Raw genomic sequence first — 24,949 nt, forward strand, 5'->3', positions numbered from 1 at the left:
TCAGTGAAAATTCATCTTTATTGATACCATACATGAATTATCAATGACAGAAACTAGGCAAAATATATATATATCAAATCACCCCTATGGTGAGGCGCTACAGGAGCCAGCTATGGGTGCATTGCCGTTACATCTCTGTCTCACGTGGTAAGACCTTATCCCCTAAATATTGTCAAAGTCGTTTATAGGGAACATAAGGTGTCATTAGAATTTCCTCTAGAGTCCATTCTGTGTCAGCCCGCTGATCTCATACACCACAAAAGTAGACTAGGGGTGCTAAAGACAATGACCAGAGGTTTCAAACACAACAGCCCAATGTGGCTTTACAGACAGCTTTTCTGTTACAAATGAAGGTGGAGGAATTTGTGAAAGTCTGCTGAGTCTATCCTGGTGCTTTGGGTGACCCCAGGTGGTGAAGTCTGCAAATTACTATCCCAAAGCTGTTAGCTGAGGTCTGGGCAGGGTTTCCTGCAGTTTCCCCGAGTCCAAAAACATTTCCAAACTACTATGATTTTATGGATCTGAATTATTTAACAGCTTAAAGAATGATGCCAGTGTTTTTTGACACTGAAGTCGCATCTTTCCCCAAGACTGGATTTAATAAGAAGACCAATTGCCAGCATCATTTGCCATTCATGAGATATTTATTTGCTATTTTGCAACCATTCATCAGTCATATCCTGTTAGTGTAACCAAAAATGTACATCATATCTCTCACATAAGATCACTTTAGAGGTGACCATGTCTTTTTTCTCCCCAGATGTGCTCATTTATGAATTTTCAGTGTCTACAAAACAGTTTCAGACACATCAGAATACCACAGCCGTGATAAATCAGCAGAAAATGGCTATTAAATATCCCTAGATTAACATGTAGGCTATTGGTAAGAAATATTAACCATCAGGCCAGAACGACCCAGGAGCCGCATGTCAAAACACACTGGCATCAGAGTGACCTCTTCTGGCATTTTGTGACAAAACAGACTCCCCAAATTCCTCCACATATTATCATGACTATTGTACATGTGAGCTGGGTCCAAACAGAATGTCAGTACATAGAAAAATAAATACAGTTTGCTGAAATGAAGCCAAAATTATTTTTTTCTTCTTTTTTTTTTTTAAATCAGTGATTGTACTGTTAAAAATCATGTTAAAAAATTTTTAAGAGGCTTTTCATCTCTTTACATTAGATTGAGTTTCTCGGGTTTCTAGGGAGGAATACATATAACTTTTACAGAAACTACTACCTAAAAATATACAAGCACAGACACATAAACATGAGGGGGGGAAGCCAACAAAATGATTTTTTAATAAAACAAACAGCATAGTGTAGTCAATATCTAAAGAATCTTACATGTAGCTCCTTGGTCTGTAGCTTTCTTAATTGTGATTAAAAACATTCCTGGGAAACTTAAGTTAATACAAAAGTCTTTTTTTCTTATTTTACAATCCTGTCAAAATTGTTTTTTAAAATGTTTTGAGTAGCAAATTTGAGAAGTTTCTGTTAATATATTTTCTAGAGAATACCCCCAGATAGAGATTTCAAGACAAAGCAAACAGTTCTGCAATGACGAGACAACAGATGCAAACCAGGCGGTTAATGAAAATTTAGAGGGGAAACTGCCATCCAGTGTGCTGTTTTGGACTCAAATCAAACAAGATGGATCTCATGTCATGACACAAAAATAATTTTAAAAATTCGTTCATTCATTGCGGTGCAGTGTTAAAACACTAGCCTTGTTCTTTCCCAAACCTGTCTTTCTTAGTATCAAAGTCAATGGACTTCATGTCAATGTAATGTCTCACACAGATTGATGACGTTATATCAAGCAAAGACTTACATGGAAGTTATAACCATCACAATAAGAATGATCTAACAGCAATACTTATACATTAATATACCACGGGTGCTCTTGTCCCGCCACAGGTTTCAGATGTTTTACAGTTCGTACATTAGCAGTAATAGAAAGAACAAAAATACACCATCAATTCATAAGAAAAATAGATTGGAGTTACAGTGGAAAAACAGTGCAAAGAATATTCTGGGGTGTTTTTGTTTGTTTGCTTGTCTGTTTTATTTTTTAGAAATTGTTTACAAAAATAAAAAATTCAAAACAAATCCAAACATAGAAAATAAAAACACACTTCTGTAGCATCTGGTGCTCTGGTCCAGACATGCTGCGTACCACCTCTCTCCAGTACCTCAATGTTTAATGGTGTGGGTGTATGAGTGTGTGTGCGCATTTGAGTATGTGTAAGTGTGTAAGTGTGTGCATATGTGTTTGTGTGTATGTGTGTGTTTGTGTGTGTGTGTGTGTGTGTGTGTATGTGTTTGTGTGTGTGTGTGTGTGTGTGTATGTGTTTGTGTGTGTGTGTGTGTGTATGTGTGTGTGTGTGTGTGTGTGTGTGTGTGTGTGCATTTAAGATTTAGCGTAGTGGTTCTCAACTCCGGTCCTCAAGCTCCGGCACTGTACAGGTTTTTGTTCCAACCAGGTCCTACAAAAACAAATAATTGAGTTTTTAAAAACCGAGCGGTGAATTTTTATACTAAGAGTGCACACAGTTTCTACAGCCTGGAACAAAAAACGTTAAATAAAAGCTAAGCATTTCTTCCCTTTGACATGAGCACAACAGAAACAAAGTGGTGCGTCGTCAAGGAGACGCACACCGAGACCCGAGGTTGGAACAAGAACCCACTGACATGATCGCCATGGCGAGCACTCGGATGACAGGACACACCAACTCTGGCTCAAACACTGTGGTGAGCGATGATGGGGAAAACACATGCACGCTCACACAAGCTTGCACGCACGCACACACGCGCACACCGCCACCTTCCGGTGTCACCACACCTTTAGGAGGCCTGACTGCCACACCAGAGGAGGAGATGGAGCCGAGCAGACGAGGGCCAAGGCTGAGCACCACTGAGCATGTGCAAAAATGTGAGGGAGCGAGAGTGGGATTCTGCGGGAGATGAGCAGGTTGAAAACCTCCATCTGTCCTAATGTGACAGCACAGGGCTCTTTCAGTCCAACGACTATTTCTCCTTTCCCCTAACCACTCTCTCTTGAGCTTAAAAAAATTTAAAAAATAAACAAACAAGACAAAGCAAAACAAAACAAAACAAAAAAACAAAAAACTGTCCATTGTGAGCATACAAGTGCTCAAGACCACCCTCCCTGACTTCTCTCCCCTAGAGTGTTGGCTCAGGTGGATCCCAGTAGGGCTGGGAGCTCAGCACTCTACTGAGACGACTGGGAGTTGTCGTTCTTGCTCTCCTGGCTGGAGGGAGCCTTGTTGTTCCAGGGCGAGTGTGCCCCCAGCGCGGGTGAGCTGTTGAAACTGTCCTCATCTTCCAGGCCATTCGCCCCATCGAACTGCGTGTTCTCCAGCCGCGTGATCAGACGCTCGTCCTCGTCACCAAACTCCCCTCCCATCAGAGTGGGCTCTCCCACCATCATCACGTCCTAAAGGGGACAGCAAGGGCCGGTACACATTATCCCCATATTACAGGGGGGTGCGCGGAATGACTGACTGCACGGATGGGCTGAAACTGTTAAAGGTTTGGCCTAACGTCTACGTGTGCTCTTATTGGGCTCAAATCCAATTTTACAAATTACATTTAGGAAAAGCTCAGATTTTAATCAATCACTCTCCACAGAATGTAAATGAAATGCACTGCTATTGATACTTGGATCTTTTTAGGGACTTTGTGCCATCAATGACAAATGACACTGAAACCCTATCTCAGACGTATTAATGTCCTCTCAAACTGAACCCAATCACAAGACGTGGTGTCGTTCCGCTGGCATCAAACAGGCCCTCTACCCCGATCAAGACAGTTCAGCGGGCCATACTGCCCTCACTCCCTGCCCCTGCTCCAAGAACTGGGGACAAGGGGCCCTCCCTACTGGCCAGCAGTGGGCATCCCTGATCCCTTGAGTGCTGCATCACGGGGGGGGGGGGGGGGTTTCATTCCACCTCGGGTCTCGTTCACTCAATCAAACAACCAAGTAAGCAACGACAGCAGTGCTGTGTGAAATCATGTGCTCTGACAGGCTTAGTGCATTAATTCTGTACGTTGTGAATCAAAGTAGTACAGCGGAGTTAAGAGAGAAAACCTAGCTATCCCCACTGGAAATCAGAGCAAGGTGTTCCTGACCACAAATCCAGGAATAGGTAACCCCACCACATGGCCCCCAAAAAACCCATTAAGCATTATTGAGATATGGAACCATCTGTGCCTGTGTCTGTGGTTTAGAGGTCACTTGTACCTCCTCTATATAAGCCCATAAGCCTGTGGCCCCAGAGGACCAGGGACTGCCCATCACTGGTTCACATCAGGGGGTCTATAGACACTAGAAAATACTAACTAAATCTCCTCATCCTCAGAATTATAAAAATCTGTCACACACCCCCTCCCGTCTGATTCTAAATCCCACCTCCAGAAGCCTTTCAAAAGCTAAATCTATCCTGGATCTCCTGCTACACTTACCCTAAAACCCACTAACAAACCCCACTACGACCCCCCTCCACCCACAAACTGCTTCCCTACTTGCTTGTCTGTTGTTTTATGCCCCTGCCCCAACCCTCTGTCCCACCCTATTATGCCCTGCATCAGCTAAATTTGGAGGTGCAGTAGAGGTGGAGTAGATGGTATGCTTACAGGTACCTGGCTGGAGAGAGAGAAGCTGTTGGCTGGACTCTTCTTCTTGCTATTGCTGTTGTTATTGCTGCCTCCGCCGGAGCTCATAGTGCTACCACCAGAGACCTTCCTTTTCCGCCGTTTGTTTGGCGCTTGTCTGGCTGGCTCAGCTACATGTGCAAAAGGAGACGATGAGTTAAGCAATGCTTCATGCAGAGTCTTGTGCAGGTGTGTGTGTGTGTGTGTGTGCGAGTGCCTGTGAGATCCAGGTTCACTCCTGGGCCTGCTCCAGGACAGGAGTGAAGCTGTCCTGGAGCAGGTTCATGCCTAGGACCAAATCTAAGACTGGTTTTTAGACAAATCACCTTTTTCTTATTAGTTTTGAGTAGCGGTTTGGTACATTAAGTTACATTAAGAAGTTTCCTTTAGGTTAGATAGTAAGGTGCTACTAATAAATCTAACCTTTACTTTTTTCCATATAAAGTGAGACAGGTAAATACAACAAATTTTCTTAGATTTCTCTTTAAGAACGACAAGTATCGAGTGAGTCAGGTGTAACTTATAATGAATATTTTACCAGTATGTAATTGTAACTGGTTAAGTATAAAGGCAGCATTAGGCTCAGTGGTAGGTGCAGAATAACATTGAAAGAGTTGACTGTGATGCAGAAGAATCTGACTCACTTTGAAAAAAAAAAAAAAAAAGATGGATAAATGAATTTAAATAAAATGTTTGTTGAACTTAAGGCCTCATAAATTCAATGTGTGTTACCTGGAGGTGCCACCATCCTCTGCCATTTCTGGAAGAGGCAGGTTTTGAGGCAGTCTCTGGGGCTCAGGCTGTAGGTCTTATGCCTGGACATCAGCTCCTGCATGGGCTCCAGTATCACACATAGCTGAAGGTAGGTAAAGACAAGACATCAAGGGGACAAGAAGAGATGTTAGCAACTTGTTACATGAGTAGTAGCAACTTAATTCAGTGACTGACCCCAAAGGAAAAAAAGAAAATGTGATCATGACAAAATTTGCTTACACGGAGGTAGTTGAGTGTGGAGTTGGACAACCCACATCTCGTGATATTTTTAGCCAGCTGATCCAGCATCTGGGGATCCTGCATGTTGGGGAAAAAATACAAGATATGATGGAGATGAATTAGCATGTATTTATGTATGTGTGTGTGTGTGTGTGTGTGTGTGTGTGTGTGTGTGTGTGTGTGTGTGTGACTCACATGCATGGCCAAGATGCTCCTTGGTAGGACCTCTCTGTGTTGTCTGATACTGAAGTGCCACGTCTTGATCCTCATCATGTCATCAAACATAAACTCTAGGTACAGACGGCCCTCCACACACACCTGGCCGAGAGAAGAGAAACATGTGAGCAAGGCGACAGATAAAACCTGCAGCAATCAAAAAAATCATTTACAGAGAGGAGGGAATACTGTAGGATGCAACTCTACCTGCGTGAACATTGGTTTGCCGTTCTGGGTCACCATGGTACACTGATCACAGTCGAGAGACACAAAGTTACTGTGGAAGGACTCCTTTGGATGCTTCAACACATAGAACAGCTCAGTGGCGCCCCCCTCAAAGATACTTCGGAAGTATCGTGGAATCAACGTCCTGCCAATGGCTGCAGACAGAAATTTATGTTACTGGTTGTGTCATCACGTCAGTGAGAACAACATTAGATTAGGAATAAAATGAATGAAACTTTAATCGATGCCCTTAGGGAAAATGAATCATCACTTGTAAATATTTTCTTTATTGTAAAACTTACTGTATCGTTTGGGCCCATCCTCCAAACAGAAAGTGATGGTGAGCATGGCATCATCCTCAAAAAACTCTGTAGTGAAGGCATCCCACCAGAGATTGTCACAATCCTACAATGGAGGAAGTACAAGCATTAAATTTTTAATTCTATGAAATGAATCATGGTTTACATAACTTAAAAACCTACATACTGATGAATTTCTTCATTATTATAAAACAAGTTGGGGGTATAATCATTATAAAGATCAGATGTGCTTTTATCTGAACCAGTTTTTTAATTCCTTACTACTTTACTTTGCCATCCAAATGTAACATCAGGAAAACTACTTTATTTGAAAAGAAATCACTGTATAAACAGCACCTAATGGAGTTAGAATGACTTTTATATATTTAATATTAGTTTATGTAAACCCTTGGTGGCCTTCAGATTACATGAGGCCAGATGTTCATACCCTGATAGGTGGTATTTATCCAAACTCCCTATAAATGCATGCCAATGGCTATGACATTTACTATGATTATTTGATTTTAAGTTACTATATTAGTATTATAAGGTATTTCGCTACTTTGACCTTGAGTATTTGGTTGGATACAAGCTTGCAACAGATTTGGTTGCAGTCAAACACTCAACACCACACAGAAGGTGACATGCACCTATTTGTTGTAATGTGTGAACTAAAAACAACAGGGAAAAAAACATGGCAAAAACAGCTTCCCACTTGCATGCTCAAGTATGTAAACAGTTGGCACTCCAATTATTTTTTAGCCAGGTTGGTCAGATAATCCTATTAGAGCCTGCATGTAAATGAAGTCAGTGGGTTCTTTAAGCTTCATTTCACAGAAAATCCCTGAGCATGGTAAGCCACACATCAACAGCAGCTGGGAGGGAGAGCGAGTACGGCAACACACTCTAGTTCACAGGAGCTGCATAATGTAGCACTGAGGACTATCGCTGGAATTAATTTCGAAATAAAGTATTCAGAAAACAAATCTTCCAAGGGTTTTTAGACAGGAGCACATTTCAGAGCTGAGGTTTTATTCTTCTGCACGTGGAATGTGGACTGTCTCTCACCTCTGTCCAGTTCTGTAGCCTTTTGTTCAGCTCAAATATCCGGTAATCTGTCTGGTTGCCGTACGGTGTGGGTCTCCTAAAACAGAAAACAGAGGAATAAACATTCTGGGGTTTATTCAGTGGGTGATCCACACCCACAGTGCAAATAAATGGTACAAGCCAAAGGCAATCTCTAATTGAGATTAATTACAGACAAATGTAATGCCTTGATTTCCAAGCACAAATCAAGGACACTGGCGCATTAACACTGTATAAACTAATTCTGCACTGAATCAACCACATCTGTTATACTCACCCCATTCCAGGCTCCATGTATGATGGGGGGTACATGGGTGTTGGCCTGGCAAAAAAAAATTGCAATGATCAGTGACCATTTCCCCACAAATTATGTAATGTTCACATATATGGCAAAGTTATTATGTGCCTTGATTTGTGTAAACCACAACTTCAAAACTGCAGAAAAATGTATTGTTTGGATCCATTTTTGTTATGTGGTAAGCACCGATGCAAAAATGAGTGGGAAAACATGTATTTCAGATAAAAATTCAGTTTACCATCTAAGGAGATGTACAATCAATCAATTAGTAAATAAATGTTTGGTGTTTAGGTAATGTGCCACAGAGAGGAATGAATATAATCAGTTGTGTAACATGTAATTGGAGCAGTACTGTGTGTGGCTGCTAATGCCTGGAAGTATTCATCTGGCATGTTTAATTAAACTGAATGCTGCTTCTTCCCTATCTTCTTCTCCATTTTTGCCATTAGAGGTCACACATTTCAAAATCAGCCTGCTTCTAGCTAGTCTTATCTCATTTGGTTTTCTTCCACCATCAATACTAAAGATGTGTCACTGTAATCGGCAATGAAAACAGTAATATCTGCGGTCTGTGAAGAAATACTTGCCCTGTTGAACACAATAATAAAAGCCACAAATCATCAGTGCTGGCAGTTTTTAATAAAAAGAAGAAATACTGAAAGATAAACATGCATGCTTTGGCAAACACATAGATCAAAAGAAGAAACCAAACTGAACAGAACAATATGTGACGTAAAAGGGAAAGCAGAACGAAGAAATCCAAAAAAGAGGAACAAACAAATAAAATGGCATGGGGGGGGGCATTTATTGAAGTTCTAATACTGAACAATCCTTTTCTTCAGGTAGAGCTGCCTGTTCCTGTTCTGACAGCAAAACAACCAAAGGAGGAATCCTCTGGCTTTTCGTGCAGACCTACCCCACATCTCTGTCCAGCATAGCGCCCGGGTGGAAGGGGGGAAAGCTGCCGCCGTTTGGGGGCTCCTTAGGAGAGTACAGCTTGAATGACTTTGACGAACAGCCTGCACACAAGCACAGAGTGGGGAGGGGGAGGGAGGGATAGAGATTTAGATTACTTCGATTTAGCTCGTTCAAATCACAGCATCATCTAAGTAATCTAATGTCGGCTTATTTTGGTGAGATTTATTGATATAAAAGCACATTGCCAAAACAATTTCCTGCTGCTTTCATCATGTAATGTATCAGTAATCCAGTAACAAACAAAAGAATAAACAACAGTCTTTGCTTATTAGCCCATAAAATCTGAGACAAAAAAATCAGTGAAATGGGGGAACACTAGCAGATGAGATGGACAGTCAAGGTTTGGCATGTTCTTTGTGTTCTTTACCATCCGCACCATTACAGGGAACCCTCCTCTCTCTCTCGCATACAGACCCATCTCATGTGATCCCAACCATGCTCCTCTGCACTGTGTGTGTGTGTATGTGTGTGTGAGCCTCCCCCTCTAGCTGCCTCTTCCACCCATCCCCCACTCCCTGCCCTGGCTGGCTGTTGTTAACCCTTGTCTGCCCAGATAAGGCATTCATGTTGAAATAACACAGTGCTTTGAGAAAGCATCTCTTCAACCACCGGTATCCCTGCCTCATACAGGCAGAAACTACGTGAAATTAAGTCTACTGCGTATTATTTTTTATATTTTACACACAAGTAGAACTCCAACATCAAATGCGGCAAAGATGCTATGTATGTCTACTTCACAACTTGCAGTTGTGGTCAAAGTAGAAGCAAATACTGAGGGAGAAAACATGCACGGTTGGACTTTGTAATCTGTTTCTTCTCCTTTAAAGCCCAGTTTCCACTCACCTAACGAAAGCAATCCCTTTCTCAGTTACCCCCATCCATCCCCGGCTTCACTACACCCAAGAGAGTCGTCCCAGGTCATGTTCTCCTCCCCATTACTATGGGGGTGAACCTGCTCTAAAGGAGCCCACAATGGTTCTCAATGCATTACCTCTGACCTATAGACCCACCCAGCCAGCAACACCAGACAGCATTCAGCCCCATCTAATAAGTCTTTGTTCAATTTAGTGCACATTGTACAAAGCCAAAAAACTCCACTGCAGCATTGCCCCCCTCCCCAAATCTTTAAAATCAGATCATTTGTGATCAAGCAAATGCCAAGATGCCCAAGCTTAATGGTCTATTAAAATGCTCATGCCCGCACAGCACACTATAAAGCACACACAGCCTGTAGCACAAATTCTGATACATGGCTTACTCTCAGCTCTAATAAGTACCAGCCCACACCCTAAAAAGACGCCCAGTCACAAGAGTTAAACCTATTTATACAACATCTATGTATTTTGGGAGCCAATGCAAGCGAGGAACCTATGTGATGACAATTTCAGGGGCCAAACATTTTCTTTTATTGAAAGGCTTGGTTAGGACAACATACAGAGATAGGTTACACATGACAAATACAGATGAACCACACCAGTCTCCATGCATTCAGCAGCAAAGGAATAATCAGTCTGAGATGGGAACTCAGAAATAGGATGATGGTGTATGCGTTTAGTACAATGCAATAACAATTTCACGCAAACAATGTAAATACTTCCAGCGGCCCTTGGCCAGTAAATCAAGTGCAAGGTGCAAAGACCACCTACATCTGATCTAGCTATTGGTATGCAGTGTTTGGCCTGCGAAAAGACATAGCCAGCATTTAATTAGGAAGCTGCTGCAAGCACACAGGACAAGCAGGAGACTGAACTGCAGGGCCGCATTCATTACCCGTTTGAAGGGGACGGATGCCATTGCTAAGCTATCGTAGTTGCTAAACTATCGCCGCATCATCTTCCATTTGGTCACGACTTGTTTCAGTAGTTTGTTGTTAAACAGCGGCGTTCAGTAGCGAAAGTAGTCCGGCAGTAGAGTGAAGTTACCTGCAGAGAAAGGTTCACCGAAACGCGGTGTTGTTCAACACCTCCGCTCGGTGTTTCCAGCTAGGTAGCCTCGCTGCTAGCCGGAGCTGCTGGATGGTGGGAGCTCCAGCTCCGTCGGTAATAGTCCTGCGACCCGAAAACACAAGAGAAGCGGTGGGAAGTAAAACGCCGATGCTAGTTCCCAGGTTTTGCATCAACCTGCAGCCGCAAAATATATGCTTTAAACGGCATTTGTTTAGGGGGGCGGCGTTGACGTTCTGTACCCACTATTACTACTAAACCGTCTACCGGACTCTTTGTTCCTGCCAGCCGAGACTCGAACAAAGACTCCGCCTCCTGCCCGCCGCCCATCCCATCAGACATCCACGAGTGCAGCACGGCGGGTCCCTAACTTTTCCAATGGCCAGGACCCCCAAATACACCAATCAGCCCAGGGGTCCCAAGAAAAACCAGGTACTGTTTAATAAGTCGTCAGAACAATTAGAGAGTATACAGAGGCGATTACTCTGATCATACAGTATGCTACACTTGTTTCACAATGTCCAAGACAATGTGGAGGGACTGATGTGTCCATTAGGTGTCCATTATGTTCTTGATTTAAAAAAAAAAAAAAAAAAAAAAGTTTGGAAACCCCTACTATAGATCGCAGATATGCATTTAATATTTTTTTTTCTTTTTCATAAATATGACCTGGTGCAGAATTCTTATAAAATTGTCCTTAGGCTGGCTTTAGACAATGCAGCTTATATGCAATCAGCTGCAGGTTGCAATGAAACTATGTGACTAAACTCATCTTTGACATTGTAAATGATGATGAGCCCAATTTATGATTTCCATTAGATGATTTTCCTACTGAATTTCAGCACAATTAAGTTGCATGGAACTGAAGGGAAGTTGCACCCAAGCTTGCAGCATGTAAAGCCAGCCTTATGCCTTACACACTTTCTCTCCATGTGAAGTTAAATGGTTGAACTGATAGGGAAATTAAAGCACACCTGATTTTCTTGGGGAACCCATGGAGCCCCCAAAAGAAGCCCAGATCGTCCCTGATTTTTCACTTTGGGGCTGTTGTGACATTGTCAGTCCTAATCTTCACAACCATACAGCAGTAACATTTGTCTTGATTTGCATCCCTTTTTTCAAATCTATGCAGCATTATTAACATGGTCTGTTTGCTGTGTTCATAAAGCTGTGATGCTGACAAATAGCCCTTGTCCAAACAGTCTGCGTTATTCAAGACATCCTTATGAAGGCTTATGAAAAACTGTCCTGGGTAATAAGACTTAAGTCTTTTCAATCGCAATCCTGAGTCTTTTACAGCTTAAGATTATACAAGGATCTAATTTGCATTCCCATTTTCAATCAGTGACTATTCCAATGTTTGCAAGCAATACAAATGTACACAATAAAACAACCTTTGTAGTTTCAAAGTGTATTTAAAACTTGTTGTGTTGTGGCTTCTACTTGAGATGCCAGTCTGTTTGTAGGCTTACAAGCTAAGAATGCCGCTCAGAGAGGCAAAGAGGTACATTTATTGAAAGGCAGTGAGTTTAGTGCAGAATGGACACCTGACCACCATTTTCTCTGTCTGAGGAAAAGGACATATGCCTGTCACTCTTGTAACCCCAGCAGAGATGTTTCAGCCACAGCTTGTCACAACTTCAGACATGATGAGCATGCCACCCTGTAAAGAGTCAGCTACTCCTGCTGCCTCGCCGTGATGTTGGTGAGATGAATGTCATGACTAATATGGAAATCCCTCAACACTTGGCTAATTTCTCTGCAACTGATTGAAAATGATTGAATGTACCATAAAATAAGTGCCCATCCTGGCTCTTACGGGAAAGAAATAATAAGTGTAAAGAAATACATGGAAACAAATAAGAAAGAACAAAATAGATGGTTTCTGATAACCAAGACCCAGAATATGGATGTCCTCTTTAAATTAAGTAATTCCCAGATCTGTCAATTTGTCCCATGTGAGGAGCATGTGATGGTTTGAGATACAGGGGTCTTGATAGAACAGCATCTCCCTCTGCTGGCAAACATGACAAACACCATCTTCACATTTTGTTTCTGGACTGTTTACTTTCCAATGTGGGTCAACATGCAAACATAGACAACACTAGATTTTACATGCACAATAATACAGCAAGGGGAAGCTGGCATTATTGTCGGTATAGCATAAATCTGCTAATGATAAAATGGAAAAATGGAAATCTCGGTCATGTGAGAGTGAGGGATGTTGTTAGATATGGAAGGATGCAGAATGAGAGTTGTTCAGCCCTGAATCGAAATCAAACAAATCAAATCAATCAATTCAAAAAATGTCAAATGCAGCATGTAAACACACATGCGCACACAGTTCTTAGCAGTACGGATTTTGAGACAGTGATAACATTATGACCAGGAGGCGCAATGTTCCAGTCTTACCAACTACAAATAGTCTCTGAAATACTGATTGCATTTTGTAAGCCACAGAAACCGATGCAGCTTCTTCTTTTTAGATTATGGAGTACCAACAGTGCTATCACTATCTATACTGTATATCCATGTGAATTGCACTGAATAATCCAAGCTTTCCATTATAAGAGTAAATAACAGCAGTGTATTTCTGCTCTAATATCAGTAAAATACAATACAGATCTGATTTGATGTTTTGATTCATTCATCTGATTTCACTGCAGAGAATCTTGCTTAAAGAAATTAGCCTTGGTAGAGAGACGGAAGTGAGCTGTTAAAATGTTAAAACTGGCTGCTTCGCACTCAACAAATATTAGCCATGTGCAAATATACCATGTAAACATTTTCCAAGAGCTTCAGTGTTGTACTGCGTGTCTACAAGAGAGCGCACTTGTGAAAGAGAGAGTGTAGCAAAAGAGGAAACCAGCAGGCACTGGGAAACTTTGATAGAACAGATAGAGCTGCTAGTGAACATCATGTTCAGATTCCTGTTGCTGCCTTTCTCGAAATCATTGTGGAAAGAGAAATAAATAAATAAAACTGTCGTGGCACTTCACTGGTAGTGATGGCAACAAGGCAGCAGACAGAACAAACACACTGCAGCCGTTCTCTCCAAGGAGGATATTACTGTGGCTTGACAGGAGGAAGTTAAGCAGTGTGTGTTAAAGATAAAGCAAAGGATAACATGAGGGAAGGAGGGAGTGTATATGTGTGGATGTGTGTGGTGGCTTTGAGAAGGGGTGGGGGCAGTGGGTAAATGTCCATTTTATTTTTGTACTAGCTGCTAGGACCAAAAAAAAAAAAAAAAAAAGATGCATCATTAGACATGGTGCAGAGGAGGTACGTACTGTACAGACGAGTGAGGTCGCTTATCTTAATCCATAAAAAAGAGAATAACCCACACACACACTCACATTCTCACACATACACAGGTGGCACAGAGATGCAACACAAAGCAAACAGCTCTGCGGCTGTCTTCACGCCTTTTGTCATCAACGCAGCACTGTTTCATTGTGAATGCCATTGCCTTCTCTCTTTCTCTCTCTCTCTCTCTCTGTCTCTCACTTCAAAACCTGCTTCCACTTGCACGCATAAAGGTATGTTTTGATGCAAAATCTCGATCCCCTTCCTTTTTCTCCCCCCTGTCCTTCCCCTCCTCTCGGCTGTGTGGCACATGCCAGATTTCCTCTGCCATCCTGTCAGCCTGCAGCAGATGTGACATCACTACGACAGCTCGTCTCCACTCTGCATCCTGCCCCCACCTTCTTGCCCCCCCCAACCCTCTCTCTGCCTCCCCAACATCTCTTGTCTCCCACGCATTCCTTCTTTCTCTCTGCCTCTTTCAGCACAGAGCCATTTTGATCTGGCAAATGAGATCTAAGAGACTCACAAGGGCAGAAAGAAAGAGAAGGAGAGGAAAAGGGTAAAAGAAGTGAACAAATAAAGAGGAGAAGAAAAAGAGAGAGAAGCACAGGCTCTGGCGTACTGAGTGCATAAGGCTGAGACAATCTAGTTGTTGTGTAACAGTAATCAAAACAGCACTGGCTGTTTGGCTGCCATCTTGGCTCTGCTTTAAGTCACTTTTCTCCAATCAGGAGCCATGTGACTTTCTGCATGAGGTAACACCACTGTTACTGCAATCGGCACTGAAAGGGGGGTGAGGGAGCGCACAAGAGAGGGAGATGGAGAGAAGTGGATAGAGAAAGAGGGCGAGAAAAAGGGAAGCAGGGATAGGAGGGAGGGGTTAGAGTGAGATGGGTGAGAGACGGAGGGAGCAGTGGGGAGAGCTTGCTTGAGCGTGTGCATGTGAAAATGAGAGAGGGGGTGTCTTCAGCTCACAGGCAGTCTATTTTTACCATTTAGTTGGAACAAAGGATGCAATTGCCTCCAATGTGTTAGGACAGATCTCCTCCGTGCTGTTACCAAAGCCTTTCAAAGGCCGATTCACAGTAAAGCAACAATAACAGCAGGATGTCACTGGGCTGTCAATGAACTAGACAGACGAGAACACAGACACACGTGCACACGAACACGCCCTCCTGTATTATTTAGCCCTGGCTCACATACTGTCACATGTATGCACATAAAGCACAGTCTGTGCAGATTCTTTGGTAATATTCCTGTTTTTTTATGAGCCATCCTGACCGACCGTGAAAGAGGGAACGAAGACGAGGAGCGGAGGAAAAAAGGAGGCAGAGAGAAAGTGATGTGTGGATAAGAAAGGTCATTTTGCTTCTCCAGTGCAGCTTCACATACAAAGAAAGGAGGAGGGTCCTCCATCCACCATCACAGAAGAATGTAAACAAACCAGCCTTCAAATGCAACCTGTCATTTATATGCGCACACACACAAAGTAAGAGTAACAATGGAAGCAATGTTGTACTGTGGGTATCTGAGAGATCCACTGGCCTAAACTTGTCCCGGCAGGCTCCCCATGAACGTGTGTGTGTGTGTGTGTGTGTGTGTGTGTGTGTGTGCACTATGTTCATGGATATGCATTTTTTTTCACATGCCTGTTTATGTGTGTGTGTGTGCACTATGTTCATGGATATGCATTTTTTTTCACATGCCTGTTTATGTGTGTGTGCCTGCACATGTTGTATGTGGGTGCGCCACATGCACACATGCACATAACAAATCTGCTGGTGGACCCCCTTTCCCAGTATATCCTTCAAAAACATGTGGATGTCATTAAAAGTTTCTGCTCCACAGTAACGACTGTCAGCACAGCGAGCAAAGGAGGCAGAGATAAAGGAGAACTACAGGAGACAGTGAGTGTGTGTGAAAGATATGAGAACAGAACATCAAGCAGAGGCCTTTCTAATATTATTCCATCTGATACTACCAATGAATCAGAGCAAGCCCATTAAAATGATACTGACACCCTAATTCAATCTACCCTCTCTGAGATCCCCTCGAGCAGATGCTACGATTCAATTTCTATCTGTTACTCGCTCCCTCTGTGTGGCACACTGTTCGTCCCCTGGTGCCGCGAGCCTCCCAGTGTTCACGAGACAATTGCTAACCCAGTGTCTCTGTGGACGGCTGGCTCTGGTTGGAGTAACTCTGAAGGGAGACAAAAACAATCTATGGAAGGAAGCAGATTATCAGATCTTGATCTTGATAAAACTGTCAAAACATTTCACCTGCCAAGGACCAACATGTGCAGACAGACGCACAGAAAGATTTCTTTCCTCTGCCTCTGATACACTAACACAAAGAAAGTGTGAATATGAAATACCAGCATGATACCTTAATAAAGGGACTAAACTATCTTATTTAGCTTCAGTTTAACCCCGTAGACTGTAAAATAAACAAGTAAGATCAAGACTTTTTAAAGGAGACCCGGGCAGAGACAAGAAAGCAGAAACAAGACAACAATGTAGCAAACAAATAGCATGTGATGATGTACAAAAGCAAAATACAATCAAAGTTGCAGAGAGGGACAGAGCAAAGTAAAATTTTGAGCTTAAAGACGCCCAAGAGACAGAGGTTCAATATCAAACAAGGAGGCTCACGTGTCAAACCAATTACAATGTTAGCCAAAGAAAAAGACAGCTCCGCACTGAGAACGGCTTTTTAAGCTTTAAATCATTGTGCAATGAGCAAATGAAAGTACTTTTGCCTCATTCAGCTCTGACCCTCAGGACAGACAAGCAAAACAATTCCTGTGACAACAAACAGCGATTTCCACCAACTCTCGCAGAGATTTTAAAGTGCAAACAATCAGGAGGCAGACCCACAATGGCCCAATGAACCTCAGAGAAATAATAGAAAGGCTGGGCAAACGAAGGAGTTATTGATATCTCAACGTGTCTGCATGTGGCAACACTCAAAGAGCCATTGATCTGCTGCACAGCAAGCTAGTGTGACTGAGAAGGTCGGGAGAACAACTGAGTGTTAAAGTGTGGTAGCCACAGTCTGTCTATAACCTCTTTTTAGGACATGTGTAACAATGAGTGTAACACAGCTTCAGAAACACACACACACACACACACACACACAGCTTGACACCGGCCCTAGGCAGCTTTGCAGCATTTTTACATAAGTCATCTTTCTGACAGCAGCACTGAGCACAGAGACAGAGAGAGAAGGAGTAAGAGAGAGAGCGAGAGAAGGAGAGAGGGAGACTAGGCACTCACCGGGACAAGCACAACCTCCAACAGACATCTTCTCACATGTTGGGCTCTGCTCTAAACGAAACAGCTGCGTCCAGTCCACACGCTGCTCGCATGGGCAAACTCTGAGGAAAACAACACAGACAAGAGGGGTGGAGAGAGTAAGAGGGAGTGGTAGAAAGCAGGGCAAGTATACCAGAAGTACATTTCTCTCTCTCTCTCTCTCTCTCTCTCTCTCTCTCACTCACTCACTCTCTCTCTCTCTCGTCTCTATCAGAGACAGGAAGTTGGCGTTGGTGCTCTGGCTGCATCATTAATAGGCATATTGCAATCCATGTGGGAGGGAAAATGAGAGGAGTGAAATAGGAAGAAAGAGTAGCAACAGTATGCGAGACAAGAGTAAGTAATACGGAAGGGAGCGAGGGAGTGTACAGTGTGTGCACGCGCATGTGTGTGTAAGTGCGCATGAGAAGGAGAAGGCAAGAGGGAGGCAATTAGAGCAAAGGAGAGGAAAAAGAGAAAATGCACATGGTGTATGTGTGTGTGTGGCAGTGATGCATCGTCTATTTTTGCCTGGTGCTGCTGTGGGAGATAAACATACTCAGTAGGAGCCCAGAGGCAGAGGGTCATTACTGTCAAACAAACACACACACACACACACACACACACACACACACACACAAACGCACACACACACAAACGCACACACGTACACACACAACACACCCTGCCTCCTGTATGACAGATTTCTCCCGTCCTCCATCTCTCATATCTGCCATCCATCTCTTTCCATCTCGTTCTCTCTCTCTCCTTCCTTCTGTTTTTCCGCTGCAGAGAGAACGCTGGTGTTAATCACTACAGACAGTATCGATTAAAAATGCAAAGCCCACCTGGAGCGCAGGGACACTGGAGACCCATGGGAGGGATGAGGAGCGTGCATGTGCAAATGTGCCCGCACACACACACACACACACACACACACACACAAACAACAGGACCTGCCTGTAAACAGTGTGGCTTGACTGCAGACTGGGTTTGCAAAGCAGCCTCTCTCTCTCTCTCTCTCTCTCTCTCTCTTTCTCTGTATCTCTCTCCATCTCTCTATTTCTCTCTTCCTCTTTCTACTTAAACGTCCTTTCAGTATCACTTCACTCTTTCAGTTTAATCTTCTCGCTCTCCTGATGTTACCTTGACCTTTCCCCTGCTTTATGTTATTTGATTTGACTTCACTTTATTTCCTTTCCCTGCTCATTCATCCCTTAATTTCTCCGGCTCAAGTGTGCCTGTTCTCAAAACCAATAATCTCATAATCTCACACTTCATTACACAAACACACGACCACATAACTTGGTCTCATGAGCGGCCTTTGTTGCTCAGCTACTCAATCCTCTCTGATGGATAACAGATTGAGCAGAGTCTTTGCATCACAGCCACGGAGTAAAAGAAAAACCAATAGCACGGAGAAAAGGGTACATTGTAAAAAAAAAAAAAAAAAAAAAAAAAACCTCTCTCCTGCAGATTTATACATTACATTATTTTACAACTTCAGGCTAAACTCCCAGCAGAAGAAAATGCAATGTATTCAAACTGTAGATTCTCAGTCTAGTATATCCATCTATCTCCTTGTAGCTGTGCACCGAGCAAGCTCCCAAAGTGCGTGGAAGCATAGTTTAACAAACGTCAGATCCACTGTCTGTCACTCACAGCCAATATACTGACAAAGACAAACAACTGTCTTCAATAAAACGAAAGCTGACAGGCACATTCCCTGCTCACCGCCGCACTGGCAGAGGCATCACAGTTAAATGTCATACATGGTGTCAGACACTGTTCTCAAGACCGAGACACAATGAACAACCCCGCGGGCCTGCTCCTCTCCTCTTTGCCATCCCTCTCTCTCTCTCTTTCTCTCTCTCTTTTTCTGTCTCCCTCTCTCTTTCCCCCCATTTTTGGGTGCCCCCCCTCTCTTCCTCTGTGTTTCAACAAGGTCTTCTTATCCATTCTCCCGCTATACTCTGCCACCTTTTAGTCCAGCCTTGTAGGTCAGAATCTGTTTGTCTGGCCATTTCCTTGACTAACTTGCTACTGTAAAATGGCGAACTCTGAACAAAGGCACATATGAGAGAGAAAGAGATATCTCAAACACTGCTAGTGAAAGAGAGAGAGAGAGAGAGAGAGAGAGAGAAATGGAGGGAGAGGAAGAAAGGAGGAGGAGGGGGTGAGGAGTGGTGTGGGGGGGTACATGAATGTGATTTGGGAAATGGCTTCTGTTTCCAGAAGCATTTGGTCTTTGAAGCTGTGCACTTTACTGACTGACTGCACAGTCAGGCATGCTTTCTCCCTCTCTCTCTCTCTCTCTCTGTCTAGGTCTAGCTCTCTCCCCCTCTCTCTCTCCCTCTCTCTCTCTCTCTTGCTCACTCTCTGAAACACAGTGATTCGCACTCTGTCAACACATCCGCACATCACTTAAAAAAACCTCTCCGAGAATAACGAAGGTCCTTCTCCATGTTCCCCTCCCTCTCTCCCCACTATGGGAACGCGTAGCAGCAGTTCCATAACACTATCTGACAGGCAGCAAAGTGCCTGCACACAGACCGATTGACTGGCTGGCTGACTGACTGACTGAGACACACACACTTAACACACTTCCACCCATTAGTATGTTGTCTCCTGCTGATACACAATAAATACTGTCATTATCTTGCGGGCATGTTCCTAACAAGCTTGTTTTAGCGCATCAGCCCACAGCAAAAGGTAAAAAAGATGCAGTTTAAAAGGGATCAAGTGGCATACTTGTTGTCTCAGGTGAGTTCCTGTCATCTGTGCTTACCTCTCAGCCTTTTGTCTTCAAGCTCTTCTGCCCCCCCCCCCTTCTCTCTTTCTCTCCACACTCTCTCTCCTTGTCTCTCTCTCTTGCACACAAACACTCAACATCCTCCATCTCCACGGTTTTTACCTTTGTCTTCTTCTTTCTCCTTCTGCTACGCACGCTGCGCACACACACACACACACACGTGCGCGCGCTGAAGCCTCGCTCACAAAGTCCTCCTGGGTCAGCCACACAGAGATAAAGAGAGAAAAACAACAACGCTGCTGGACTGGCAGACGGAAGGAGAGTGAGATGAGGGGATGCAGATAGAGACACAAATGGAGAGGGATGGTAGCAGTGTGCAAATTGGATGATGAGAAGGAAGGAAGGAAGGAAGGAAGGAGGAGGAGGAGGGGGGAGGAGGAGGGGAAAGAGGGGAGCTCTCAGCTGCACTGGTATGAATATGACGCAGAGGCAGCAGCCAGAGCCACATCTCCTCTCCTCTCTCCTCTCCAGCCCCATCCCTCCATACCCACAGAGAGAGAGAGAGAGAGGGAGAGAGGGAGAGAGGGCACTGTATCCATAGCAACGCCAGAGCAGCGGTAGGTAGCAGTTAGGGAGTGTGTTGGGGCACAGTAGTCTCCTTCTCGCACACGCATACACCACGAACACAAGACCATAAGTCTTTCGAGCTCCCACAAGTACACAGTCCTGTATATACAGCCTCTGATATACGAGAGAAAATCTCCACTGGAAGATACAGGCGGCAGTGAATCCGGTGTGACATGACAGGTAGCAAGAGGCACAGACAGGTGAGGCTTGTTGTGTGTCACAGGAGACACTTGGGGGAAACAGGCGCTGAGGCAGCAGAGGGAGATTATAAAGGTGATTTAAAAAAAAACAAGATGGAAACCACACAGACTTGTCAATTAGAACAAGTGACTTCAGTATTAGCTCTAATCATGTGGAGTCTCCGGTGGTTTTGGTCGACTCAACACATAGAGGGTAAGGTTATTGTGAAGCTTTTATAATATGAATTGGAGATATCGATCTGGGACTTCAATGGCAAACACTGTTTCTACACACACTCATTCAGAATTTCCTGAAGTTCCTGATGAAGATCCTCATGCAATCAGAACAATTATCCTATTTTCCTTTCAACTTTGTGTAGCAGCCCGCACACTAAACAATGCATAGGCAAAGATGCCCCCCACTTATTGTTGTTATAGCCTTTATTTTACCAAGATAGTCTCTTGAGACACAAAAAATATAAAACAGAGAAATTAGGTAATAAAAAACACAGAAAAATGGACTAAGCCACTGAACATTAAAACAACTGCACTTGGCCAATAGAGTTTAAAATGGCCATTACCTGAAATCCCTTCCTCTGGTCTTTAATGCATTTAGGCAGTGGCCCAAGAAGACAAACAAAAAGCCTTCTATTTTGTGTGCAGACCTCTATCTTTTTATCAGAGCTTTCAGATTATCATCTAAACTAGACAGCATGTTTGTTGTCTAGGTGAAACTGTCAGCTTCTTCAAATGAAATGCAGAATGAGACAGGAGTGATCAGTAGATTCACTGTATTAGAGATGAAAATTGCTCTGTCCTCTGAGGGAGGATTTGATTGATGCCAAGAAATGCACAGCTCACAAAACCAGGGGAACAGTTCACTGCGGTGTGTCTATAAGCTGGTGTGTCCTTTAATTTGACCTGCACAACAAATGAGACAGTTCAGGAAGAAGGATTCCTCACAGTCAAGAAGTTATTGGCGATGGTAACAAAGTGACAATTTTTTTGTTTTATTTCTGGGTCACACAACTGAGAATAAATGGCAAAAGTAAAACAGCAAGAGAAACTGTGAAAGTGATAAACTGTATTGCACTGAGGGCCTCAGTGTGTGTTTGTGTGTGCACGCGAATGCATGTGTGGATGTATGTTTGTGCGCATGTGTGTTGCTGTGGCAGGAACCACCTCTGATCCATTTCTGCCTGTGGGACACAGGGAATTGCCCATGGCCTTTTGTGTCATGCAGCACCTGTCCTAATGAAGAATACAACACCACCACTTTTGTACTTGACCCAATTTAATCCCCATTTCTCCCTTTCTCTGCCTCTTCTTGCACTTTTCCTTCCTATCTAAATTACAGGCAATGACTGTATCTATCCTGTATCTATTTTACATCTCCATCTCTGGAAGAATATTTTTTTCCTAGTAGCTTGTTAATTAAATATAGATATGGATCAGTTATTTGAAGGTGTATTTATCCTTTTTTAATTTTATTTATTAGTATTTTTTGTTGTTTTTGCAAAATTTACAATAGAACTTAGGGGAGTTAGTTACAACAACATCGCAAAACGCAATTTGAAACTACAGCAGTGCAAATTCATTTGAAATGACATGCTTGTCATGTTATTATTTCAAGAGTGGAGGTGGAAATCTTTAAAAAAACTAATCCATCATTAAGAAAATGACACTGAACGAGTTGCGATGAGTGCGAACTGTCACTGTGGCACAAAATAAACCTCAGTCTGGGGAGAAGCTTCTCCACACACACGCTAAATGTTTTGTTATCAAAAGAATACCTAAGAGTCCCCCATTCCTGACAGAAAAAAAATCTTATTTGTATTCTCATCACTAAAAAATAAAATAGCATGTGAGAATTCACATTTGATACATTTAATGAACTAGTTGTAAAAGAAAAAAAAAAAAGAAAAAGGGTAAACTCTGGCTTCCATTCATATCACTATAAGGCAAACAAGCATCAATATAAACAATAATCCATCATAAATATTCACTGCAGGCCCAAAATATGGATAACCTGAGATTTAGAATTGCAAGCAGATCAGAATCTCACACTGCATCTGTTCCTTTATCACAGGGCCTTTATTTTTATATGCTCATGTGAGGGAAATATTGAGCATTGAGGCGAAATATTTGTGAGCATTTTAGGATGTACTTTTAACAAATTTACACATCCACTCAGATACTCTATCTGTCAATCTTCAGACCTTCATCCTCCTAAAAATCTCACCTGCAGAGGTCAATTTTTGATTTAGGAATTCGAAATTGTGAAATGAGTTTTCCCACCTGGCAAAAAGCTGTTCTTTAATAAAATATTACAAAAGATGCATTTTTTTTTGTCCCTCACTTTGCATCCATTTTTTTATATAACTTGCAGTAATTTGTACTATTATTATTATGTATTACTGTTATTACTATTAACCACTATTCCCTTCACGTACATACACATACACACCCAAACTCACTTAATCAAATTACAAATGGTTTTTTTTGCCTCTCCCTGCACTGTATATCACTTATTATCCTTGTCATTTTTTTTATAGGAATATATTTTTTAACTGTGCAAAAAATAAACCCTAACCTAACCTCGATGGGTTTATCCTCCACTATATCCCTGGTTATCAGACTGAGTTGATTACTAGATACACAAAAACAGAAACAGTACAAAGAAACTGTACAGCAGCTTCATTATTTATGACTGCAAAGGAATGCAAAGCAATAGCACAGGGGTAAAGTCAATACTCTTGTTTTTAGTTAGGGGGCAAACTATCACGCTGTGCACTGATTTCTAGATGTGTGAAACCATTGAATGTCAGATTATCTTTGTGTATTGCTGTTTTCTGGTTATCTCTCCAGGTTATCTATTTTACAGGTCATTATCAGCTCACAGTTTTATGATTCCTTTTAAATCCTAAGCTTTGGATTATGGGAGTAAAAGTCAAGAAATTTGTATTTTTCCTGAAATGGAAAGATGTAAAATGTAATTGTAGTTAAACCACTTCTACCTTTTCTACCTTTGGATTTTAGGTGATAAGGAGCAATGGAGCATTCATCATCACATAGAAGAGACACAGCAAGGAGAGAAATTGATATGTGTGCCTGTGGTGCCACGGTCAGAGCTGCTTGCTGTGTTTATGCTGCCTGACTTGTCTTGTTATTTCAATGAGCGACATTTCAACACAAAATTCATTGTACGGGAGGTCCTCACAAGGGAAAAAAAGCGAATTCTGATGTATTACCATTAGGTTACGGTTAGTAATTTGTGTTTGGGTGAGGTGTTTGGGTGAGGGTTAGCGTTTAGGGTTGGGTTTTGGTTAGGGATATCTATTCCCTCTCCAATTTCTGAGGCCTGAGCTATTTGTAATGGTTAGGCTATATGTTGTGATGACTGACAGTTTCTTACATCAGTCATATATTTGCTTTGGCGTGTTGACATAGGTGCTGGGTGAAACTAAAAGTCATGTGGCAGCTCCTGATGGTCGGCACTGGGAGGCAGGAGCTGTCAGTGTCGGTTTAGTTTTATGGGATCATTTACTCTTCCTAGCCTTTATATGTCGCAACAGATTCAGGGTCTTTCTCCTATCTGATTGGCTGTACCAACTAGTATTTTAATTGGTTTCTGCCTATTTCTGAGTTATTAAATGTCTGAGTTTGGGAAGGTTTTTGGTCAGATTATGACAATAATTCTACTCTAAATGGGTTAAGGTTAGGATTAAAGATGGTTTTTGCCTAATTTTAAGAATAATTTAGGATGTAAGTTTTGTTTTTGGGTTATTGGTTTGATTAAGGGCATAAATTCATTGTGTGAGTGATATGGGTGTGTGTGTGTGTGTGTGTGTGTGTGTGTGTGTGTGTGTGTGTGCGTGCGTGCGTGCGTGCATGTGTGCGTGGCTGTTACATGCTAATTTATTGCACTTGATGATACAGCTTGTGCGGCCTTCAGGGGCCGTCAGAAATGTCGTAATTGCTAATTGTACACACCTGGTAACGTATTAATCGGAAATTAATGCTTATTAATTTTAATGGGAAAGTCTGGATTTTACATGATACAAAGTA

General features: G+C 42.6%; 1 protein-coding gene across 6 annotated transcripts in view; it reads right to left on the reverse strand.

The window, feature by feature from the left end:
• ldb1a (LIM domain binding 1a) overlaps positions 1 to 24,949 on the reverse strand; it is a 25,272-nt gene continuing 323 nt past the window's right edge. The window contains exons 1-12 of one of the 6 annotated variants that reach the window (XM_030070286.1): positions 18,008 to 18,075; positions 17,306 to 17,406; positions 8,717 to 8,819; positions 7,780 to 7,824; positions 7,485 to 7,560; positions 6,420 to 6,522; positions 6,100 to 6,272; positions 5,872 to 5,994; positions 5,677 to 5,754; positions 5,416 to 5,539; positions 4,672 to 4,814; positions 1 to 2,495 (exon numbers count right to left, since the gene is read on the reverse strand). In XM_030070286.1, the coding sequence (XP_029926146.1) occupies positions 2,442 to 2,495; positions 4,672 to 4,814; positions 5,416 to 5,539; positions 5,677 to 5,754; positions 5,872 to 5,994; positions 6,100 to 6,272; positions 6,420 to 6,522; positions 7,485 to 7,560; positions 7,780 to 7,824; positions 8,717 to 8,819; positions 17,306 to 17,406; positions 18,008 to 18,060 (1,176 nt within the window). In that variant the 5' untranslated portion in view covers positions 18,061 to 18,075 and the 3' untranslated portion in view covers positions 1 to 2,441. The other 5 variants (XM_030070285.1, XM_030070282.1, XM_030070283.1 and 2 more) reach the window with 5 other exon arrangements.

The sequence above is a fragment of the Myripristis murdjan genome, chromosome 15 (assembly GCF_902150065.1).
Source record: "Myripristis murdjan chromosome 15, fMyrMur1.1, whole genome shotgun sequence".
NCBI lineage: Eukaryota > Metazoa > Chordata > Actinopteri > Holocentriformes > Holocentridae > Myripristis > Myripristis murdjan.